Consider the following 18,168-nt stretch of genomic DNA (forward strand, 5'->3'; position numbering starts at 1 on the left):
TTCGCGTATACACATCGGAGAGAGAGCTTCGCCATTCCTAAACATGCGTGGCATACGCCGAATTTTTTTTTCTTGCGACGCCTTTTCGTATCTTTTTTTAATGTCCCTAACTTGCTAGCCTGCTTAAATGCGGACTTCATTAGCAATTACTTTCCTATACGGGGATTTTCTTTGCAAAAAAAAGAGGAAAGATGAGGTGAAGTCTAGCGTTGCGAAGGGTAAAAGTGTTTCCGCCGAAGTACCCAAATTGGATTTACAGGACTTTACCGAGCCTTTGCCGTAACAACAGACTTAGGACCATCTTTGCGTCCTTAATTAGGAACCGCGGCTTCCGGGCGAGTCAGAGTTACCTTTCATTACGGTAATACGCATTGAGAAGATCCACAGCAGTTTTCGGGCGGTGACGGCTGCAACGCCGAGCGGAGCTCGCCGTGGACACGGCGAGTCACAGAGCAACAAGTACCAGGCATAGGGCAGAGCGTGGAAGTACTAAGGCCCGTTTTTTCATACTTTGCTAAAGTACTTTCTTGAAGTGTGCAATGATTCTTCATGTATAACAAACAATGAAGTACACTTAATATGGTTAAACGTTCTACCAATACGTAGGGGAAAGCAAATTAGTGGAGCAATCAGCAGTGCGGATTCGCAGCAACATAGCATGCGTAAAATATAGCGGAAAGCAAAGAAGCACTAATTTCGGTTATAATGACGCGCATGAAAATACCTGAGCTACAATGAAGGATGGGGTTTGGAGAAACGTTTACAAATACCAGTACATCACGGGTAATTACACCCTTTGGGCATGAGGACGTTAACACTGTTATAGAGATTCGAAGCCATTCATGTACCACATTCTTTGATTTTCATACATCTCAAGTTTTTTTTCTTATACACATTTATCGGAGTTGCTTGTGATTCATGAATTCGGTTACCACACTGCCATGTACTAGAGAGTTTCAATTCGTCCGTAAAGTGTTACCCTTTGAGCAATACCTGGTTACCGGGGAGGATTAAGACAGCATCACCGCTTGTAGGGACATATTGTGAGGCAGAGTTAAACCGTACAGCATCAGAGAAGCTGCTATTGCAGGTATATTCTGCTTTCTTTACAGCTGCACGAACTAAGGACAGTAGTTTTATCGGCCGTCTATACTTGCAAACATAGACGTACTAAATAAATTAACGAGCATGGCCTCACGCCCGCACAAGCCAACATGAACACATTTCGCTAGACGACCGCGGAAACTCGCTCTCAATACGCTGAAGTGAGGAAACGCGGCAGCAGCAGCGAGCGAATTGACCTTCGTGCAGCCACTCGCATGAACACGAACTATGCCGCGAAAATGCAGCGCCGGACTCTGTGCCCGTTGCGGGTGCTTTCGAGATGCAGCGGCCCGGCCGAGCGCGCGAGCTCGCTCGGAGCAGTACGCGCCACCCCTACCTACCCTCCCCCCCCCCCACCCCGAAGCCTTGCGCGCGACGGAAAGCGGCGCGCTTCCATCCACCGCGCTTTCCACCGCTGCGTGCGCGAGATTGAGCCGCGATTGCCGGCTCGCCCTCGCACGATTTCACTCGCACATACAGCATACGGTGCGCGGCCACGGTTTCATCGCCCTTACGGAACCTCACGGCGACGTCGACGACAGTAGTGCGCTTGGAGTGTCCATACAATTGCTATCGCAATAAGATTGCAGCTGCGCTCACCATCGACGTTGCAGCAGCGGCAATGGCATGCAGTTTCCTCACTTCTGGTGTGCACCCGGCTTTGCAGGGCTGGGTATGGTTACGTTGAGAAATCGTGCAGGCTGCGCACAAGGAGCAAGAAGTCGGAGCGTGCACACCGTGAACGAGAGGGCGCAGCCACATCAAGAAAATATCGCACTGACAGTACAGAATATGTACAGCGCGCGTGCGTGCGTGTGTGTGTGCGTGTGTTTAGCTGCACCAGCTTTTTAAAAATTGCCTGCGCCAGATAGCGCAATTCTATAATCGTTTATCTAAATAGCACAATTATATAACCCTTTAAGGAATTTACTCAGTGACGCGGCCATTACTTCTACCATGAATAAAAATGATTAATTGAATAATCAATAAAACTACGACAATTACATTTTGAATTCATTACACTACGAAACATTTCAACCTAAGAATTGTAGATGGTGAGTATGCAAGACATATAGACTGAGAACGAATTCGGAGGATTACACAGATTTCTAAATATGTGCCGTCAGACTTGCGGCAAAAACAAACTGTTCTTCCACTTACTTTTTTTTATGAAAGCTCTCTCCTATGCGTTGAAGCACAAAAGTCACTGGAGCGCCAACGCATTTCGTGGTACACTTTAAAAGTCCCTATGAAGAAACTGGCGTAGTTCTGAGAATTCGTTCCAAATGGATACGCCTTGCGAACCGAACTCACCGGCTACAATTGGTAATCTGAAATATGTGCCGTAAAGCGTGCAAAAAAAAAAGGGGGGAACCTGCGTTATTGAAATCTAATCAATTAATAGTTTTGACTTCTTCTAGTGTTGCCGGCCTAAAGCGAGTAATTTCGTTCAAGGGTGATTTTCACAAATTTAGTGCAACTAAAAAAATTCAAGGTAATTCCGCCCTGCGAAGGTGAATGACCGGCGGAGCTGTAAACATGATGGTGGGAGAACTTGTGGTAAAGACTTTACAGCATCACTTGTTGTCACTTAAGTAACGACGGTCACAATGGCTTTGTGGTCGCTATGATATACACTGATCGGAATACTCGTAACTGCAGTCACATTCTTTGATGACGTCAAATCGATACACGTACGCCTCTAGGTGGTCGGTTGGGCCGGATTGATGTGGCACCGCAAAGGATATGTCTGCAACAGGAAACGCGTAACGCGCTCCCGACGCATCCACATTGAAATCACCGACAACGACCACAGGGGCAGTGTCATTGCAACTAACCCCCGCAAAGTGAGTAGCCATGAACCTTACACGGCTGTGAGTCTTTGATGATGATAGTTTGTGCGTGCGGACACGCAAATTCTATGTTACTCTCGCCATATACAACTCCGCTGTAAAAGAAATTATAATAAATAAATAAATAAATAAATAAATAAATAAATAAATAAATAAATAAATAGATAAATAAATAAATAAATATGGAGTACGGGTATGCTTCGCCTTTAAGAGTGGAACGTGATAGCATTCAAAGATCCCTGACTACTTCTCACGCTTCCCGGCAACTGCAGCTTGTGTAATCGTTATGTTTATCGAGAAACGCTGGCTGCGAACGCTATGCTTTGTGTATGCACGCGACTTCAGAAAGGGGCCACCCTGGGTTTCTGAAGAGTGACAGCTGCTGCAAGCGACCATATCGCCGACGTCACCCTGTCAGCTATTTCTTTTTTTAGTTTTCGCGTGACAGAATTGTTTTCTCGTATATTCGAATTACAATTCGACGCTATCATGTCTGTATAGTCGTACCTTAAGATGTTTCTACGTATTTTACCTTGATAAATTCAATTAGTTCAGCAACTTCTTTGTGCCGCATGGAGGGCCTGCGTGTTGGGTATTCGTGTATCGAAATCATCTTTGCCGAAACGACGAGGGACGCGGGACGCCGAAGCCGGATTTTTTGCGACAGGGGGTCCTTATTTAACGCTTTCGCGTTAAAACACCTGGCATATCTGCGCCTTGTTTCTGTACTAATTGGGGTAGCTTTGCCTTGGAGCACACGTTGCCAAACGGTAAGGTCAAAAGTATACTTAGCTTCAAGTACTGCAGCGAAGATGGCCGACAGGGCCGCGTTTGTGTTTGTGTCGATCGCAGACACACTCCAGGTGCACATTCGAATCATGCTAGACGCCTAAATTTCCACCGTTTAAAGGGAACAACCGTAGTCGTGCACAAAATATCCCTGAAGCCTAACTCACTACAAAAAAACGAAAACAAGAAACATTATGGGGCTTAATGTCCAGGGAACTGCTAAGTGGTTTAGCAAAGACGCCGCAGAGGAGCGCTGGCGATTAACGTTGACCAGCTAGTGTTCTTGACGTGCATCTATGCATGCGCGAGCATATCTTTTTGTCATCATCATCATCATCATCATCATCATCATCATCATCATCATCATCATCAGCCTGGTTACGCCCACTGCAGGGCAAAGGCCTATACCATATTTCTCCAACAACCCCGGTCATGCACTAATTGTGGCCATGCCGTCCCTGCAAACTTCTTAATCTCATCCGCCCACCTAACTTTCTGCCGCCCCCTGCTACGCTTCCCTTCCCTTGGAATCCAGTCCGTAACCCTTAATGACCATCGGTTATCTTCCCTCCTCATTACATCTCCTGCCCATGCCTATTTCTTTTTCTTGATTTCAACTAAGATATCATTAACTCGCGTTTGTTCCCTCACCCAATCCGCTTTTTTCTTATCCCTCAACGTTACACCTATCATTCTTCTTTCCATAGCTCGTTGCGTCGTCCTCAGTTTAAGCAGAACCCTTTTCGTAAGCCTCCAGCTTTCTGCCCCGTAGGTGAGTACTGGTAAGACACAGCTATTATACACTGTTCTCTTGGGGGATAATGGCAACCTGCTGTTCATGATCTGAGAATGCCTGCCAAACGCACCCCAGCCCATTCTTATTCTTCTGATTATTTCAGTCTCGTGATCCGGATCCGCAGTCACTACCTGTCCTAGGTAGATGTATTCCCTTACCACTTCCAGTGCCTCACTACCTATCGTAAACTGCTGTTCTCTTCCGAGACTGTTAAACATTACTTTAGTTTTCTGCAGATTAATTTTTAGACCCACTCTTCTGCTTTGCCTCTCCAGGTCAGTGAGCATGCATTGCAGTTGGTCCCCTGAGTTACTAAGCAAGGCAATATCATCAGCGAATCGCAAGTTACTAAGGTATTCTCCATTACATTTATCGCCATTTCTTCCCAATCCAGGTCTCTGAATACCTCCTGTAAACACACGCTGTGAATAGCATTGGAGAGATCGTATCTCCCTGCCTGAAGCCTTTCTTTATTGGGATTTTGTTGCTTTCTTTATGGAGGACTACGGTGGCTGTGGAGCCGCTATAGATATCTTTCAGTATTTTTACATACGGCTCGTCTACACCCTGATTCCGTAATGCCTCCATGAATGCTGAGGTTTCGACAGAATCAAATGCTTTCTCGTAATCAATGAAAGCTATATATAAGGGCTGGTTATATTCCGAACATTTCTCTATCACCTGATTGATAGTGTGAATATGATCTATTGTTGAGTAGCTTTTACGGAATCCTGCCTGGTCCTTTGCTTGACAGAGGTCTAAGGTGTTCCTGATTCTATTTGCGATTACCTTAGTAAATAGTTTGTAGGCAACGGACAGTAAGCTGATCGGTCTATAATTTTTCAAGTCTTTGGCGTCCCCTTTCTTATGGACTAGGATTATGTTGGCGTTTTTCCAAGATTCCGGTACGCTCGAGGTCATGAGGCATTGCGTATACAGGGTGGCCAGTTTCTCTAGAACAATCTGTCCACCATCCTTCAACAAATCTGCTGTTACCTAATCCTCCCCAGCTGCCTTCCCCCTTTGCATATCTCCTAAGGCTTTCTTTACTTCTTCCGGCGTTACCTGTGGGATTTCGAATTCCTCTAGACTATTTTCTCTTCCATTATCGTCGTGGGTGCCACTGGTACTGTATAAATCTCTATAGAACTCCTCAGCCACTTGAACTATCTCATCCATATTAGTAATGATATTGCCGGCTTTGTCTCTTAACGCATACATCTGATTCTTGCCAATTCTTAGTTTATTCTTCACTGTTTTTAGGCTTCCTCCGTTCCTGAGAGCATGTTCAATTCTATCCATATTATACTTCCTTATGTCAGCTGTCTTACGCTTGTTGATTAACTTCGAAAGTTCTGCCAGTTCGATTCTAGCTGTAGGGTTAGATGCTTTCATACATTGGCGTTTCTTGATCAGATCTTTCGTCTCCTGCGATAGTTTACTGGTCTCCTGCCTAACGGAGTTACCACCGACTTCCATTGCACACTCCTTAATGATGCTCACAAGAGTGTCGTTCATTGCCTCAACACTAAGGTCCTCTTCCTGAGTTAAAGCCGAATACCTGTTCTGTAGCTTGATCTGGAATTCCTCTATTTTCCCTCTTACCGCTAACTCATTGATCGGCTTCTTATGTACCAGTTTCTTCCGTTCCCTTCTCAGGTCTAGGCTAATTCGAGTTCTTACCATCCTGTGGTCACTGCAGCGCACTTTGCCGAGCACGCCCACATCTTGTATGATGCCAGGGTTAGCGCAGAGTATGAAGTCTATTTCATTTCTAGTCTCGCCGTTCGGGCTCCTCCACGTCCACTTTCGGCTATCCCGCTTGCGGAAGAAGGTATTCATTATCCTCATATTATTCTGTTCCGCAAGCTCTACTAATAACTCTCCCCTGATATTCCTAGTGCCTATGCCATATTCCCCCACTGCCTTGTCACCAGCCTGCTTCTTACCTACCTTGGCATTAAAGTCGCCCATTAGTATAGTGTATTTAGTTTTCACTCTACCCATCGCCGATTCCACGTCTTCATAGAAGCTTTCGACTTCCTGGTCATCATGACTGGTTGTAGGGGCGTATACCTGTACAATCTTCATTTTGTACCTCTTATTAAGTTTCACAACAAGACCTGCCACCCCCTCTCGTTAATGCTATAGAATTCCTGTATGTTACCAGCTATATTCTTATTAATCAGGAATCCGACGCTTAGTTCTCTTCTCACCGCTAAGCCCCGGTAGCACAGGAAGTGCCCGCTTTTTAGCACTGTATATGCTTCTTTTGGCCTCCTAACTTCACTGAGCCCTATTATATCCCATTTACTGCCCTCTAATTCCTCCAATAGCACTGCTAGACTCGCCTCACTAGATAACGTTCTAGCGTTAAACGTTGCCAGGTTCATATTCCAATGGCGGCCTGTCCGGAGCCAGTGATTCTTTTTGTATTTTTTTCCTAATTTAAATGCGGCCGCCGTGGCCGCGAATGCTACCCGCGACCACGTACATGCCCCGCAGCAGAACGTCATTGCCACTGCAGCCATGCACCGCGGCGGGCCAGTAGCTCATTCTAATTTCTCCGTCATCCATTACAAGAACAATAATCAAGGTCGATCGAACTATAATCCCCAACAGTTATACTATTGGCTAAATGATCGACGGAATCGCGGGGTTTTGCGTCCCAAAAGCAACGCAGGGGTCACGCTTAACGGCGCAATAAAACAGAGTCGGAGAGACACACGCAAGAACAACGAGACACACGCAAGAACAACTAGGAATAACGCGCTGAACCAGCGTCACTAAGAAGCACAATCTTGCCGGGTTTACCGTTCCCCTAAAAGCAGGGACACAGAAGCGCCTTAAATGTAGGGCTCCGAAACAATTTTGACGACCATGGCCACCTTTCATGTGAACCCATAGGAAATCCTTATTTTGGAATGTGTCCCCACGTGAATGGAGCTGCCATTACCGGTAAGCAAGCCGGTGACTTCGTGCCAAGTATATACCGTTACATATCCCGTGAACCAGAAATATCTATTCATCTCTATTCCTGTTATACATGCGTGCCTTCCGGGTGGACATGCAAATTACATGACTCCTGGAATCGTCAAATTAATAGGCCGACACCTATGAATTTTCCGGCGATTGATGTTGCCTTTGCATTTCTACAGAAATAGTTTGGGAAAATGACGTGGAGAATGAATCATGAAAGGAAACACTTGGCGATCCGGAAGCTACACAGCGGAAACCCGTACGGCGTTTTCTCGAAAAGAAGGCTGCGCAGTGGAAGAAAAGTTCGTCCTGGTCCGGTTATCGAACGCCGGACCAACGTGGGTTCTATGACCAAGGTATATGACCTTGCTCAGTTGCCGATTCATGCTGCCTCGCCCTACGATCGCCTAGTCTCCTGTTTATGTGAGATGGTAGAGGGGCCACCTGGGAAAGGTACTGGTTCGAGTTCCGATGCCGTGAACCAGGACAAATGTTACGTAAAGTGCGAAGCTTTCTGAGAAACGTGCCCTGCTTTCGGTTGCACCTTCGATCGGCTTCTGTCGGGTAGATGACAACTGTATTTCCTTTCGGAAAGTTTGGACATCAAGAGATAGCTTTAGCTCGGGCCCAACTCCGATGCCGCCCGTTCAAATACATTTAAAACAGAGAAATGTTTTTATGGGGCTACCTCTAAACCAATTTGAATTAGCTTGTTGCATTTAAGGGATAAAGTTTAATTCTAGTGACCGTGGGAAGCATAACCTTTATGCTTCAAATTCTTTTTTCAGAAATTATAAAAAATGGTAAGTTTCAATAATATAGAAGCACGAGAGTTAAAATTCCATAAATATGCACCGAGATCATATTGCAGTTCTCCAAACTTCATCCGTTAGAACATCTAAAGCGGACATCTAAAGCGGAATGCATGATGGTCTCGTCCAATTGTTCGCTTACCTCGCGCTACCACTATCCCCCGGTAATCATGACAAACAAACTTTATAACCTCAAACCGCTACTCTGTAAACTTTTTATTTCGAATGCAACAAACCTCATCAAGTTTAGTGCAGTGCCTGCCGAGAAATACGATTTTTCCGTTCCCGTGTATTTAGATAGGAGCATCCTAATTAAAGCGTTCTCTTAAAGGAACCCTGAAACGATTTTGACGATTTTCTACGAACGTACTGAGTCGTTAGAGTAGGTCCTTCTGATCATTAATTTACGCATCTAAGTGTTCCACATAGCGCGTGTAATTTATTATAAGGTTTTAAGAATGCACATCGCTGCCGATCGCAGCACACTGCTCGGCGGAATTTTAAGCCGCCCCTGCCCATATGACGCAAATCACCCACATGACTTCAGTCGGGGGAGCTATCCGATTTACGGTAAACAAATGATGTTTGTAATAGTTGGAATGTTAGTTAATTTGTTTTTATAAAAAGAAAGTATCATAAAGCGAATGCACCAGAACAATTTTGCAGTACACTTAAGCACTTCCGGCACACAGCAAGTGTCGTCTGCTTATGTTACAACGTGCTCCGTCTTTGACGAGAGCTCCGCCGTCAGTGTCGGTCTGTCTTTTCGCGAGCATTATGATTCGACTTTGTTGCGTTGTGGACTGCAAACGTAGCGATTGGCAATATGTCAAGATGCGACATCGTGTCCCTCTGCAAGCCAGTAGACGAGCGGACTGGATGCAGCGCATCGGACTGCTGCTATCCGATCGGCGCCAAGATTTGCGCGATTGCGGCCGTCATTTTACACCGGAAGATTACTAACGCAATAGCGTTTCGCGAGTCCGGTGTTAGGGTAAACGCAAGCGCAAGGGGACAGGGCCTGGTCGTGTCACCTTGTGTGTCGTACGCGGGATGAACAGAAACGCAAATGTGAATGGTCTGCATGGTGCAGCCACTTGGTGGCATAGAGCTCAACCACACACAGTAGCAGTAACAAATGTATTCTTTGTTGCTGGTGTAAATTTTACGCAGGAATGTAATCGTTAACACGTTGCTTTTTTAAATGTTTAAAATGTTTTACACTTGGTTAGAGCAATATTAGCTCTTTCTTTGGCTGGTTAAGCTTTGCGCCAACGGGTGGCTGGACCGTAACCGATCAGGCAGCTCACATACGTCTACGCTAAAGTTCCTTCATCAGCTTGAGTTCCTGCCTCCACTGTTCAGCCGAAACGTTCAGATAGTGTGTGGTTACCGGAATAACAGACACGTTCGGCGCTGCAACAGACTTCTCCCAGAGCAAGCTGCTTCGATAGCTCTTGCTTGGGGGACGACGGCCAAGCGGCTAGCGAAGAGGTTTCGCGCGGGCGGCTCCAAAACAACCGGAAGTGGACGATGTGACGTCGCATCGTGACGCAGAACCAGTGAAGGCGGAGCCCCGGTCGCTCGGCGAACGAGTTGATGAGGAAAAGCATGGCTAGTGAGGAGGGTAACCTGTAATCGCTGGTAGCTCCATTAATATGTAACGCTTCATTTAAATTATGGTGCGAATGTTCGACTTAAGCTGTACCCTACGCGTCTACAAAATTTGTCCGAACCGTTTCAGGGGCCCTTTAATTAAGTAGGACTGCCGCGCTACTCACACGGTAGATCCGCGGCTGCAGTATACACTTAAAGGGACACTAAAGGTTACCAGAAACTCAAGTTAAAGTGGTAGAGCAATGTTCTAGAACGTCTAAGGCGTCAATATAAACGCGAACAGAGCTTTAGTAACCGAGAAATTGAGGTAAATGCATGACACGATTTGAGACCCCCCAGCGACATTCCGGTACTAGCCCGATGACGAAAGGACTCCTCATAATTTGTGTTACTAATACTCAACTACTCGTATTAAAAATATCATTTCATTCGATTATAAGACGGAAAAAAATGCTACTTGTCTACGTCTATTCGATTCTAAGAAAAAATAACATTTTGACGTTACCCTTCAGTAATATGAGTGTTCGAAAGGTTTCGTTTTCGCTCGACTCTGCGCGCTCGACTCTGCGCCGCGCACGCTTTGGAGTTTCAGTAGTTTCGTTATCGCGTCGTGCTGTGAGGGTTCTGCTGGCTCGCGAAACTTTCATTTGGAACAAGCAGCGAAAATGCCACGTCCATGTGATGTCGCGGGAAGCCCTCGTTGCTTTCCAGCTCCGGAGAGCCGGTGTCGAGGCCGCCGTCGTAGTACGCAACGACGCCGGCAGTGCGAGCCCTCAGCAGCAGGTCGCGCTCGTCGGTGCTCAAATCGCTGAAGTTGAGCCCACCATCGTGAGCCAATCTGTAGGTGTATCAAACTCCAGCGCCTTGCGCTGGAGTTTGAGGTATAGTAGCGGCACCTGGTGGCGGTGCGGGAAACGACATCTGGGTCGTGCCAGCTTGGGTCGTATTGAGCCCTGGCTGTGCCGAAGCACGTTTCTAGGCAGAGTTTTGCGTCGATTCGCACATTTTTATGCCCTGTTGCGAGTGCGAAAAGGCTCGTCGCTTCTCATAGACCACGCCGACCACGCTGCGAGCTCGCCGCAGCCTATAGTTTAACGAAAACGGACTCTCCGTGTGCCGTGGGACGTAATGTGGGACGTAATTCGTTTCTCCTTCTGCTAGCCACCATACTCCCGCTTTCGCTCTGCTGTCGGCTCTGTCTTGGCTCTGTTTCTGGCCGCGCGTTTGCGTTTTGCACAGAAAAGCCGTAGCGCCGTCTGCGGACGCCGTTCTACTCACCGATGGCGCAACGTCACTATGAGACCATGATGTCAGTACTCCTCGATCGGAGGGCGGGCGATTTGAACTGCGCTAGAGGTACGCGGACGTTTCAGAACGCATTTTCTCTTAAAATAAGTCTCTCCTTGGCACGAAACAAGCGTTTCGAGGTTTCTGTGATGGTATTTCAACAGTTTACTTTGACTTAATAGTAACCTTTAGTGTCCCTTTAAAACGTCACTAAAGTTCGTGTTGCGATGCCTGACAACAGTGAAAAGCGAAGTACGGTTTTAAAAATCCCATGAAACCTAAGCGCTTCTGACGAGTTGCGAATGCGGAAGAATCGATGTCCAATTGAACGCCGCTAGCTGAGCGGTCCATCGATCTCGTCGCGGGCAAGCGAACGCGTCGAGACGCTTGGTGCGTTTTTATTTGCGCTTACCGATGCGCAGTTAGAGCGCGGGCGAGAGTTCGCACGGACAAGGAACGCGCGGATAACACGGGCTTCCGAGAGCGAGCTGCGAAGTCATTTGGCGTCGCGGCGATGCCCTCTCCCCTCACGCAACACCTGGCGCACTACTGCGGCAGCAGGTGTTCCCTTTCGCCCGCTATGCTCCGTTGAGACGCGCTCGTAACGTGGCGTAGCAGCCAATGGGAATTTAGGTGCTGCTACAGACGCGGCCGGGAAGCCGGCTTTTTTCGCTCAATGAGCCATTTGACGCTTTCGCATCAAAAAAAAATATATATATATATATATATATATATATATATATATATATATATATATATATATATATATATATATATATATATATTTAACGGTATCTCTCATCGATGTCTATTCAGAATCGGCGGCACACAGAGCGCATAGAAGTGTGCACAAGCGGACGGTGTTCGTGCAATATGCAGGGGGGCGACATATGTTGGCGCGACGCTACTGAATTGACGCGAACGGTGGCTGTTGCGCGGCAAGAACATCGCCGGTGTGAGATAAGCACCGCCAGCGGCGTCGCAAGGTTGAATTGGCATGGCTCCATGGCCTCAAAAGGTCTGAGGCCCCGATCTCGGAGGACCTCTGCGCGAACTCGCTTTATCAATGCACGTAACACGAGGATTTTTATTGATCCAACTGATGCAGATAGGCCTGCGTAAAGCCGCGATTGATATTTCACACCGCTTGCCAAGCAACCCCACTAACGATCGCGACCAAACGCGCCTCCCTAACGCACGGCACAACGATAGGCTTTTTATCCGCCTCAGATGGTATACGGATAAACCTGCACGTATAGCCGCGACCGAAAGTATATTTGACGACGCATTCACGGTTAATATTTCGTGACTGTACCAAACTCACCTTATTAACAGTCGATACTGTACGCATGGTTTCTTTGCCGTCATCAGGACCGCCGTGGTGGGGACACAGGCACGGTGACAAGCTGCGTAAACAAGAAACGCATGACAAGGCTGGTATTATGTAGCGATTATTTCCGCTCGATTATTGCCACTCTTATCGTCCACCGCTCGCGGCCGGCTGATCCCGCTGATAACGCGGGCACCGCGCCACCCTGACATGCGCTCTGACTATACTGACAGATGGGCTGGAAGCTATATAGCCACGACTAATGAAAATACTTCGTGCGGGACGTCTCATGTTTAGCGCTTAACCAGCGCTGTTACGGGGAGCAAAAGACTTAAAACTTATTAAAAACCGGAAGTGTAAACGCGTCATCCGCGATACCGTTGAGGATATGCGCAACCTCTTCCGTTTGCGACGTCGTGTCACCGGCTTCGCGACAAAGCGTGAGCACGCCCTGGATGTACGTCACATAGGACTCGGTGCAAGTCCGAGCTCGGCGTGCAAGTTCTTTCTGCGCGGCACGACGGCGTCCGACGGGCTTGACGAACAGATCGATCAGGTTTTGCTTACATACCTCGCAGCTCGTAAGTTCCTGTTCGTGGTTCAGAAACCACACTTGTGCCGTGCCCGCCGGGTAAAATACGATGTTCGCTAGCGTCAGAGCCGGGTCCCAGTTGTTGCTAGTGCTCACCCGTTCATACAGTTGAAGCCAGTCTTCGACGTCGGTGTTGTCAGAGCCGGAAAAGGTACCTGGGTCACACGGGCCGTTTGGCGGCAGATTTTGAGGCACGGTTAGTGACCTGCTCGAAGCATTCTCGTCCCCGCCTTGCGCTGGCATTGTAGATGCCGCCAAGGAGCGTCCGCGGCGCAAATCCGTCCTGAAACTTGAAGGAACCCGCATGCACTCTCCACCAAAATGTTACGCGGAGAAAAGACTCTTGACAATATATTTACACGATATATATGCAACGGACAGAAGACAGCCATACAAGATGGAGCCCGTGCGCACGATTATGGGCGATCGTCGTCTTCGTCAGTCCCCTCATGATCGTTCGCTACTGGAGCGCCTCGTAGCAGTACTAATAAAACACCAGAGGCACACGGCTAATTTTAGCTGAAACCTCATTTTCTATTTCGCACGCAACAGATCTTGATGTGCTTCCATTGATACCAACGAACCTGTGTCTAGGCGTGACAGAAAACATACTCGACGCATTAAAGGCCAAACTTTAATGCAGATCCCTGGATAGATCCCTGGAACGCTGTATATGTAGGATTGCTTCAACCGGCACAGATAAGCCGGTACTTCGCCACGGCTGATAAAATACTTCACGCGGGTTGGCCAACCTTTTAGAGACGCCTACAGGCTCGCCTTATCGCATGCATCTCATGATGGCATTTCTATATGCTTCAGCTCATAACGGCTTCAGCTCATCATAAGGGCTAAATTTTAACGACGCGTATACTCCACTCCAGCCAATGGGCGGCATATAATTTCGGTTCACTCGCACTGATACTGATAAATGTATACCCGTGACAGATCAGATGCGCTAAACTGGCTAACCTTTAGCGACGGCCTATGTGTATACAAACAACACGCAATAGGATTTCTGTTTCAACAGGTACAGTGATCGGCCGATGCAGGCGGAACAGACAAAATGCCAAGTGTACTCGTCATGTAAGGCATCTCCAGCATTTATATATTATTAGTTAAATAGCGTCTGGTACCCGCTTCGTCCGACGCGCTTGTGCGTGCTTCCCAGCGCATGCGTAGTTCTGTTGCTCGTATACAGGAAGGTTTCAACAAATCCTCAATCGCTAGCGAGCGTCTATACTGCCCACGAGGCCTCTCTCTTCCCGACATTCTTTTTTTTTTTTTTTTGCACTCAGCACAACGATCAAAAGCGTGACACAGCAGTGTATACTGTCGAATTATATTTAGCGACGCCCGAACTCGCCTTACTACAGCAGACGGAAAGCGATAGGATTTCACTGAGCTTGATGCACACTCAAACAAAAAACACCCTTTGCGACTTGTACCTCAGATATAATCATCTGTACTGTGTGTAACTCCTTTCTCTGCACTGCGTGCCACTCCTTTCTTTGAAGTTGACAGTAGCTTGGAATCAGGGAACGACATACGCGTATACCATGCCAGGCATTGACCATACAAGGCATAGCGTTCCATACAGGAAGGCCTACCATTGCAACAGCAGGGGGTTAAGGGAAACGCAAGATCGATGAAGGCTACTGTTGAGGACGAGCTTAAGTCCCAAAGCGTGTGGAAATATTTTAGCAGGGCGGCCCCAATCATCCGGCGTCTATAGCGCTGAACCCCAGGTCGCGAGCAAACAGCGAATACGCGCTACATAAGCCTATATAACGCGAAACGCGGCAAAATAGCGGCACGCTATTCCGACGCTACACTTTCTGCATCGCAAAACGATGCCGGGAGGCTCTTTGGTCCCTTACCAAACACGGCAGGAAGCTAAAAATTCTAACCTGAAAGGTGCAGAAGGAGTCCGCGTGCTTACCGAATGCTGCCGGAGAACGGGAGTGCGAGCAATGCGCGTGCTATGTATAGGTGTTCTGTGGTGCTATCGGCTCGACAGCACGGGGAGAGAGAGACTGGGGCTGCTGCTGCCGCCGCGCTGCCGCTGACCTCGAAATATCGCCGAGCACCCACCACGGGGTATCAGCGAAGAAGTCGGTATACGAGGAGGCAAGAGTAAACTACAGAAGTGCTGCGAAATTATTAAATTCAATATTTTTTAAAAAGAAATTCTGCGCTATCACGTGCCAAAACCTTGACCTGATTACGAGGCATGCCGAAATGCGGGGCTCCGAATTCATCTCCGTCACCTGGCGTTCCTTAACGTTAGGTGACGCACGATAACGATAAAGCACGATACACGATGGCTCTAATGCGAAACATTATATATCTCAGCAAGGTCACGCAAGCTCATTTTAATTTTTTTCGGTTCACCTTAAGAAAATTATTTCGCTTATAAATTCGCCAAGATACTGCTACAAAATTAAGCTGCACCTAATAATGTCTACAATGTACAATACCGACGTGGTTGTATATATGGATTATAGTCACAACGAAACAAACTTAAAACTCAATTTCCTGATTTTGTGGAGAGTGTGGATTTATTGATGAGCTAACTTTTATGAGTTGGAAAATGCGCACTCTGTATTATCCATGTAGTAAAGGTTAATTCAACGTGAGTCGCGTGAGCGTGCGATAATTCGGGAGTCCTGACGTCCTACCGCGTGACTGGCGTGCAGCTAGAGCGGAGTTGCGCGTTCATTGGTGCAGTGATCGGTCACGTGACGGGCGCTGACCGCCGCTCTTCACAGCTGCTGCTGCTATCGGACTGCAAACACGTCTCAGCCGAAGAAAGCGAGCGTTGGTCCTCATGCGCCAGAACAGCCAGATGCAGGCAGAACCACCCTAAGAAGAGAACCAAGAACGTTCAGCTCACGAACCCGCATACTGCACTCACCATACAGGATGTTTCAGCGAACACTTAAAAAAAAAATTATTTGGTGGCCTGTGGCAGATACCCCAATTACTTTTGTGCTTGAATGCATAAAACGTCGTTCTGTTAAGAAAGTAGCTGGAACGCCGATGCATTTATCCGCAGTGTTCGGGAATTAATCTCTCGAAACAGCTGCCCTCCTGAGAATTCAACGGCTAGAACTTGTAAATTGCAATATGAGCCATTAGGTAATTAGTCCAAAACATAATTGGCGGATCTTTTGTTGGTTAGTCGACTATGTATTTCAATTATTTGCGCAGGTAATGTCCACCGCTTCGATTAGACCACCTCGAGAACTAGAATTGGGCTATCTGACACAGGCAACCTTTAAGAATTCTTGAGAGTGTTCGCTGAAGCACCCTGTATAATGCTTTTGCACCATTTAATGGGCCGTATTTCTTGCGTTCCGCCCCCATCGATATGCGGTCCAGATTCGAACCCACGACGTCAGGCTAGCTCTGCAACGCCATAGCTACCGTATACCGCGGCGGGTGTTGTTAAATATTGAATCCCCGAGCTTAATGGGAAGAATAAAGCCCGTGAAAGTGTACTTTTGAACCCCTGGCTCAATTTCGGTAAAAATTGAAAGGCAAGTTTTAAGCAATAGAATAGGGCCGACTGCCAAATGTTAACATTAGAGAATGATTAGTCACAGAGCTGCGGTTCTTAAAATGTTTAAGTCGCAAAACTATACCGACCGTAAATGACAAAGTTCAGCCTTTTCGTGCTTTATGTAATACTACTGTGGCGCCATTTGTTTTGAGCCAATACTTTTCACAGAAAAGGAGCAGATATATAATTGGTACCGCTACAAGCGCACTTACACCCTACGTGCAAGATTTTAATGTGTCTATATGAAGGATATGGCAGGTCAGAAATCTGAGTACCCAGTAGCATCCTGTATGCAGTATCTAACCCCTGAAGACTCGCCAAAACGAAGTCTGCGTAATGTGATGTAAACACGATACTTTTTTCTTGTGAAAACTCAGGAACTGTTAAAAGTATGCAAAATGAGTAAAATGAATTCAAAAGTTTGGAACTGCGATACACTTTACTTCTGCTTCACATGTGGCCTCTAGAACCCCCGACGGGTATACGGAGCCTTCTTGCATACTGCGTCCTGTGAAAATTGACTTCGATTCGCCGCATGTTTTTTGGGCGCTTTATAACTAACTCTGTTGCGTTCACTGCCAATCGGCGTGGATGCGCATTCTTCGAAGCTGCTTACTAAATGGTATGGCACGGGTGTGTGCCAAAAACAATGCCCGATTTCTCCAGCGCACTCATAATCTTTCTGTCCAAGATCTGTAATCTTGGATCTGTTAAATATATTTGTTTGTTCTATATATATCGCACGGTACAAGCATGCGGCATGACCATGCGAGGTCTTATTTCAGCGTTAGCCAGCATTTATATTTCGCGACAGACTAGGATGAAAACATTTTTGTTTTGTTTTAGTTACTGATCGACCCGTCCTCTACGACGAACTCACCCGTTTTACGGAAATTGCGTCCTCACAGACTAGCCGTCCGATCCCTTTTATGCGATCCCCTTTGGATACTATTGCTTAAAGTTTACAGGGCAGAAAAGGCAATGCGGAAGCTTATATATATCATGCTCGTTTACCAACTGCAGGGCTCGCTGTGCTGAGCAACGCCATCGCACTCATACGGGAGGCTGACGTAGACATAGCGTAGTGATTTTAAGTCTACTAGACTTGAAATGCTTAAGAAAGCGATGCCTGTGGCTGACGCAAAAGCTCTATAACGATTGGTGCTTTGGTGTTTCGGGATTGCGCTGAGCTGGCCGTACACCATCGCCACTCTTGTGTATTGTAGTTCCCACCGTTCAATCTCGCATGCGCGAGCGAGGAACGCGGTTGGGATGCCTGCCCTCTCCTGTGGCGCGCGAGCCGGGGGGGGGGGGCGACGAGGGAGGAGGGGCGTTCTTCTCCGGCGGCTGCTACGGTGCCTCGATGTCCTCCTCGCCCGCCGCTCCGTACAGAGTGGAGACAACCGCGGCGGGATCTTCATTCTGTGCTACGGCGTTGGCCACGCGA

At 47.3% G+C, this 18,168-nt stretch overlaps 1 protein-coding gene across 1 annotated transcript in view; it reads right to left on the bottom strand.

The window, feature by feature from the left end:
* Positions 1 to 13,402, bottom strand: part of LOC142558399 (uncharacterized) — a 57,957-nt gene extending 44,555 nt beyond the window's left edge. Inside the window, exons 1-2 of the mRNA XM_075670538.1 lie at positions 12,946 to 13,402; positions 1,705 to 1,773 (exon numbers count right to left, since the gene is read on the bottom strand). Of these exons, the coding sequence (XP_075526653.1) occupies positions 1,705 to 1,773; positions 12,946 to 13,402 (526 nt within the window). The remainder of the gene's footprint in view (positions 1 to 1,704; positions 1,774 to 12,945) is intronic.
* Positions 13,403 to 18,168: the final 4,766 nt, after the last annotated feature.

The sequence above is a fragment of the Dermacentor variabilis genome, chromosome 9 (genome assembly GCF_050947875.1).
Source record: "Dermacentor variabilis isolate Ectoservices chromosome 9, ASM5094787v1, whole genome shotgun sequence".
In the NCBI taxonomy this organism is placed as follows: domain Eukaryota; kingdom Metazoa; phylum Arthropoda; class Arachnida; order Ixodida; family Ixodidae; genus Dermacentor; species Dermacentor variabilis.